The sequence below is a fragment of the Arachis ipaensis genome, chromosome B04, assembly GCF_000816755.2.
Source record: "Arachis ipaensis cultivar K30076 chromosome B04, Araip1.1, whole genome shotgun sequence".
NCBI lineage: Eukaryota > Viridiplantae > Streptophyta > Magnoliopsida > Fabales > Fabaceae > Arachis > Arachis ipaensis.
The window spans coordinates 5,529,408-5,536,314 of NC_029788.2; the positions used below are offsets into that span (position 1 = coordinate 5,529,408).

The 6,907-nt window shown below is 33.4% G+C and overlaps 1 protein-coding gene across 2 annotated transcripts; it reads right to left on the minus strand.

The window, feature by feature from the left end:
- On the minus strand, positions 629 to 5,591 carry LOC107638606 (glucose-1-phosphate adenylyltransferase large subunit). 2 transcript variants are annotated; one of them, XM_016341947.2, is made up of 15 exons: positions 4,927 to 5,591; positions 4,472 to 4,585; positions 4,161 to 4,334; positions 3,938 to 4,030; positions 3,665 to 3,748; positions 3,510 to 3,565; positions 2,910 to 3,003; positions 2,721 to 2,833; positions 2,525 to 2,597; positions 2,148 to 2,228; positions 1,955 to 2,041; positions 1,717 to 1,821; positions 1,463 to 1,569; positions 1,233 to 1,293; positions 629 to 819 (listed from the first exon to the last, which is right to left on the minus strand). In XM_016341947.2, exons 1-15 carry the CDS (start codon positions 5,179 to 5,181, stop codon positions 718 to 720), a joined length of 1,599 nt encoding a protein of 532 aa, XP_016197433.1. In that variant the 5' UTR covers positions 5,182 to 5,591; the 3' UTR covers positions 629 to 717. The 2 variants fall into 2 exon arrangements, with proteins under 2 accessions (XP_016197433.1, XP_016197434.1); XM_016341948.2 differs by lacking the exons at positions 1,955 to 2,041; positions 2,148 to 2,228 and having other exon boundaries at positions 4,927 to 5,588.

Here is a 6,907-nt window from a genome sequence, read left to right on the forward strand (position 1 = left end):
ATTTCAGTCACAAAAAAAAAAGTTGTTAAATAATAATAATAATAATAATAATAATAATAATATCTTAGTTAATTAAGTTGTTAAATAATAATAATAATAATAATAATAATAAGCAGCTTGATTTCTGGATTTCTTTTTACCCTTTTCTGCTTAACATTATGTGCTACAAACCTACCTACGACTACGATACGAATACGATTGCCTTCTATTTTGTACTACTACGATTTGTTTTCTGTAGTTGTCTTCTCCTTTTATTGCTTCTCGTATCCATCGCTATTTTCAATTATCAGTCATTAAAAAAAGATATGATTGATCTAAGAAGCTGTAGTGCTGTACGGCACAATGGAGTGGGTGCACATACTAACTCATACGTGTCGGTGACAAAGGCTGAGATCTTATGATTTAGAAGGTCTGAGAATTCTTTTTTCTATTTTTAGATTTTAAATCTAGAGAACCAAGAAAATTTATTATTTTGACCAACTACATTATAAGAAATATAAAGTATTTTTATTGGTAAACTATTTTTATGAATATTTATTATTCACCCACAAATTATTTTTTTCTGCTATACGTTATTATAAAAAATTCTGTATTAATAAATGAGTGTTTCTAAAGCTGGCCGGTCATACTGATTCCAAAAGTGTAGTTTATTTATTTATCTTGTCCATTCATGTCACAATCAAAAAGGTCAAACAAACAAATGGTGGGTGAAGTAGTCTATATCATGAACCCATCTTTAATTACTGAGTTTTTCGATACTATGGTTATTCCAGAACGGATGTAGAAACCTTCTGAAGATCTATCAGCCTCTTGTACCCCCTGCATTTAGTTCGTGCAAATCCAAGTTTAGTACGTACTTATATTTTCACAATATAATGTAAAATCATTATCTCACATTACAACATATCATGTCATTGTGTTCCATGCTGATATTTCAATGCCTAAAGTCTACTTAGGTGCCTATTGATAAACAACTTTGTTTCTGTCTTCACAAATCTTGTAGAAAGATAAGTATCTACATGTGCAGTGAGGAATGAGTAATGTAAAAGTGTTGGTGAAAATTTTATGGTCGGTAACAGAGAATTTGAAGATTGTTGTGTGCATAAACTTATGAGAATATATCACTATCGCCATTGCCAATAAAGAAAGTTAGGGTATCATTTATTGGTAGCCGGTGCATAACCTAATATTGTGGTCCTAATCAGATACTATTTTAAACGGAAGAGTGGTACCTCTGAGTTTGCAATTATAACGTTCTTTCCAATTCTAGCATTTTTGTCAATAATGCAGTCCCTGCATATGCAAGAAGTGAGGATCAGCACCAAGAGAAAATAAACACTTTATTCGCTTTAAAAAAAAAACTATCAATTTATACAAATTAAAAGTTAATGGCTTTTCAGAATTTTGTTTAAATTAACAATTATATATGTATATATATGAAAATGAGAGCTGGAATTTGTACTTAATCTTTGTATTTTCTCCTATTCCTACGGGAACTTTTCCCTCAGCTAACAATTTTGCCACCTCAGCCTCAGTTTCGAAATAATCAGCACCTAGCATTACTGTATCCTGCATATATAAATGTGTAACAGAAAGCTGTATGAGAACACTAAATACACACATCAAAATATGAGAAAAGAGTATGTGTGTTAATGAACAAGGAATGTATCTATGTATGTATGTACATGCTTAGTTAAAAAGAATTAGTGCACCAACCTTTAAGTGAACATTTGAGTTTATTCTGGATCTGATTCCAACTACGCTATGCTCTATAAAGGAATTGGTCAAGAAGCATCCATGTGATACTATTGAGTCAACAATCTGCATAAGGAATAACAATGTTTTAGTCTAATTAAACAATCGAACACACACTTAAGCCAGTGATATATATGACTTTTGATACTTAGTTATTAAAATACTACCAAGTTAGTATTATTTTTTTTTCTATACTAACCTTGCTATTGTCAATATTTGATGGTGGTAAGTTTCTCCTTGATGTATACATTGGTTTTCCTGCTTCGTAAAAGCTAAACCTGGATGGCTGAATTTACAAATGTAAGGTGACTGATCTTAAATCCTAATCAATGGAAATTAGGAAATGAAGTATTTTTGGTAGGAAACAAAAATATAATTGTAAAAATTCTTACATTTTCGGTGAGGGCTAAATTTGCCTCAAAGAATGACTTGATTGTCCCTATATCCTCCCAATAGTCATTGAAGAGAAAAGCCTGCAAACATATAAGTTATTGCTTTAAGAATTTGTAACATTAGAATAGAGACATGCACATTTTGGCTCTGTCCAATGAAGAGTTGTTTAATCATAGTTACTAGAAAGTTAGGTTCACGGTTGGTTCTGGTATTGGTATGCATTCGTTATTTTCTATGATTGGATTACGAGTATTTATTTGGAGATAATTCAATCAGTTAGGTTCATGGTACATAGATGGAGAAGCAGAGGAACCATGTGTATAATACTTTATTACTAATAGTGAAACCATAAGCAATAATGAATTTTCAGACATACCTTAATGCAACACTCACTAGCACAAGCATGAATTACTTCTGATCCAAAGTCATTTGCAGTTGGAAAGCGCCATCTGAATGAAATAAAGTTTGTTAAAATTAATTAGCATGCTATATTTGAAACAAGCAATTTATTGTCATGTTATATGTCATTATTGAACTTCACATTACAAGATATAAGTTAAAATTAGCAGTACCTTAATAGATTAAGAAGTAAGTCCTTCTTGAACACATACACTCCCATGGAAGCAATGTATGGTTTCTTTTCAGCCTCTTCCCGTGAAAGTCCCAAGAGTGTTGTATCTACTTGCTAAATTATGTAGCAGCATTAGAGGGAACCAATATCCTGAAACTTGATATTAACAAGCATGAGTTGTGCTTTTTACCATTGCTTTCAGGTCTTCTCCTTTAGGCTTCTCACTGAATGAAATCACCCTTCCTTTTTTGTCTGTCTTCATTAGACCAAAATCTGAGGCACGGCTACATGAACACACCATAGGATTTTATTATAGTATTTAAAGGGGAAAGAATTATGAATAGACATGACGAAAAGAAAAGCACACAGTTGATTCAACTGCATGGGCAGCAACAAAAGCTCAGTGTTATTATCTTGATAAAATAAAATATGGCCCAATGGTATGTTAACCTATTAGTTTACTACAGAAATGAGACTTTAAAAGTTTAGGCACTTGAGAGCAAACCAAAAAAAGGGGGAGAATCAGTGATCTTCCATAAAAGGATACTGCTATTTTATGATTCTACTTGGGTGTAAACTTGCACAGACTAATTACAATACTTGATTACCTAATTCACTATATATTAGCAAATAAAGATCTTTAACTTAAGGTAAGTTTTCATATTATGAGAAATAACTTCTGTATTCATTCTTTTTTCAAACCCTTAGCCAATTCACTCACTTCTACAGTTGGATTGAGTGGAAGCAGTGTACCTTTATAAAAAGCAAATGTATTGGAGAGGAAACCTACCTTTCATCAACTGGAAGACAAGAAAGTGTGATATCAGCTTTGCTCTCCCGGTGAACCTGAAGTGTACAAAGAATATGAAGTCATTTTAATTCTTTAAAATACAAATTGAATTGGGAGTTGAAATCTTAGATACAATGATGCTGATGATGACTTACTTGAATCAAATCCATGTAGTTCATTCTATACAGGTGATCCCCGGAAAGAATCAATACATCCTCAATGTTCCTTGCTCTTGGATCCTACAACAAATAAACATTGTCATTAATTAAAAAATGGAACTAACAATACTCTGTATACCATATGTCAATAGAACAATATATATAGTACAATACAAAGTTTTATAGTCTCTGTCAACAAGCAAGCAATTAGACTATATGTGTTAAGATTAATACATAAAATAAAGGACATGATATGAAATAGCTTAGCACCTCAAATAGCCAATGGAACTGCCTTACAGCATCAGCAGTACCCTGAAACCAACTTTGACCCTCCTGGCCTGGAACTTGAGTGGCTGCAAGAACCTGAAAACAGAACAAGTGCTCCCTTCATTTGCTAATTAATCTATTAATTTGTTTAAAGAGCATAAGATATTAAACACCCCCTGAGTAAATACACGCAATACAATAGGTGTCTAATTAACTCATCATATACCTCGACATAGCCATCTCCAAAGGTGAGTACTCCACCAGGGCTATAAGAACGTGAAATGTGCCTGTTTAGCGAGCATGAGTTAAATTGAGTCAGAATGTATATCTTGTTGATCCCACTGTTTATGCAGTTGCTCATTGGCACATCAATCAGCCTGTATGCACCTCCAATCGGAACCTATCATCATCATCATAGCAATTATCAACAACATTAACATTATGCATTTTATTAATTCAAGTACGTTTCACTAAAAAAAAATGAAATAAGGGTATGTACTAGAAAATAGAAATGCTGAAAAAGAGAGATATATCTACAGCAGGTTTGGCGCGGCGCTTTGTGAGAGGGAAGAGACGAGTTCCAGCTCCTCCACCAAGTATAATTGCCAAAACTGTCTTCGGGTCCTTGCTCTCGTAATCTAGTTCCTTCAACTGCATTAATTCCCCATTTTATCTCTTAACATAATGTATAGAAATTAAAGCAATCAACCAATATTATGTATGAACTGCTAATTAACACGGTGCATATAATTTAACATTAGCTAGTAAATAGTTATAGCGAGTATCTCAGTGAAGCTTTTTCTCTCTTTTAACCTCAACAAGATTCCAATCTTAACGACATTTTCAACTTTAATTAACAGTTAACAATAACGGGCGAAAGTTTTCTAAATGAACAATTCATGCAAATTAAATGACCTAGGATAGCCTGGAATGACGTTATGATATTCCCTTATTGTAATGGTAATAAGAATTGAAGAAATGATGAAGCTAACCTGAGCCTCCACCTCACTGATAACAGACACGATTTTACCGTTGACCCTGGAAATTTTATTGTTATTATCATCATTATTACAACGACGTCGTGGTTGATGAAGCTCAAGTCGTTTCAGCTTCTTCCCAGCCATGAATTCTCCGTTGGAAAACTTCAAGAAGTCTAGGTTCCTCCTACCACTGGCTCCGGCGGTGGCTCCACGTGACAGAGAAGCAAAGGAAGAGAATGAAATCCGGCCGCTGCCGGAGGCTGCCATTATTGCGTTTTTGGTTGATCGATCACCACTGCTAGAAGGAGAAATTAGGAACTTCAATGATAAATGTGTGTGTAATGCACTAATGCTATTAATATCTTGGATCTTCTTGAATAATTCAAGTCCCTCTTAGAGTGTGTGAAATAGAGAGAATTCAGCCATGCTATCCTAAACGCAATTGCATCCATCTATTCTGTGACATCCAAGCGCGCGCACCTTTCATTTTGATCCAATGACACTTAGGTCCCTATGGAATTGTTCTTGGATAATGGCAAAACGGGTATTGCATTCATCAATTGTCAACTAACACGTGTACGTACCGAAGGCGGGAAAATTGAACAACCTAACAAACTACTAACTAATTTCAGTTACAGCTCGTCCTCGTCATCATGGTGATGCGCGCTACTTTTGTTGAATTTATGACATATAACAGTCATGTGAAATTGTCAACATAATCACCAAATTGGTTATTGGTGAAGAAAAATGAAAAATGAAAAATGAAATAAGAATTGTGACGTGTCATTCTTTCGCATTGGTGACGATACCATATATAATAAGAGGAATGTTAGGGGCAGCAATTTTGGTATTTTGTAATTATCAATTGGCTATTAATAGTATTTTTAATTGTGTGAGATTACATCTAATGGTAAGAGATCACTCACTTTTGTTTTGATGGTTAAGTCTTAAGTGCTGGCCATAAAACACAAAAGTTGCTGGACTTTTTTATATAATAATAAATTAATAATAGTCACGTGCCGTGGGAATACACTCGTTCTAAATTGTGATTTTGTTCACCTTCCCTAATTAAGTTGCAGTAACAACTTGTTAATAAGTCTGAAAATTGAAAAGTATACGATAGGGTCCCCTGGTGCATGTGAGCGGTCACAATTCAGTTCTCAAATTGTCCTTATTTAACCAAGTTGTATAACACTAGAGAACTAATAGAGAATAATTTATTCATGTATAATAATAAATATAAAATTAATTAAACAGCATGCAATGGTGGTGTTGTTCAGAGTGTCGTTTTTTGAAGAGCATGATTGCATGAAAGGAAGTGAGAATGGAATTAACGGTGCAGAATTGTTAGTAGCTGCAAGGGGAGCTGAATTATTGCTGCATGCAGAGCTGATCATCATTTTGGTGGGATCCATGATAACGACATGTCTATAATCAATGAACCCCCTTCTTCATTTCTCACCGTTAATTAATCCGCATTCCTTTTTTCCAAGTCCCAATTTTACTTTGATTATATTATTAATAAAATTTAATTATAAATATAAATTGGAAGTTATTTCTAGTTTTAGATTAAATTTTAGCTCATGAAAAAGATTAATGGGATGTTTAATAGGCTTAGGAGCAGCTTTTAGATGGAAAATGTTTTACATGTGTGTGTTGTTCTTTAGAAGCCGTCGCAGTGACGCCGGTTTTGAAAGTTCAACTAATAGCATTTCCAAAATATTGTTCAATCAATGAAAAAACAATTTAGCAGTAATTTGTCTGCATTTTGAATTTTTCATATACACTGAATATTAGATAATTTATTAATAAATAAGACTATATTTGATTATAGAGATAGGATACTTCTGAGACAGGAACACATAATTTATTAATAAATAAGACTATATTTGATTATAGAGACAGGATACTTCTGAGACAGGAACACAGAGATATAAAATTGTGTTTGACAGGGAAGATATGAATAGAGATAATATATCCAGAGACACTGAAT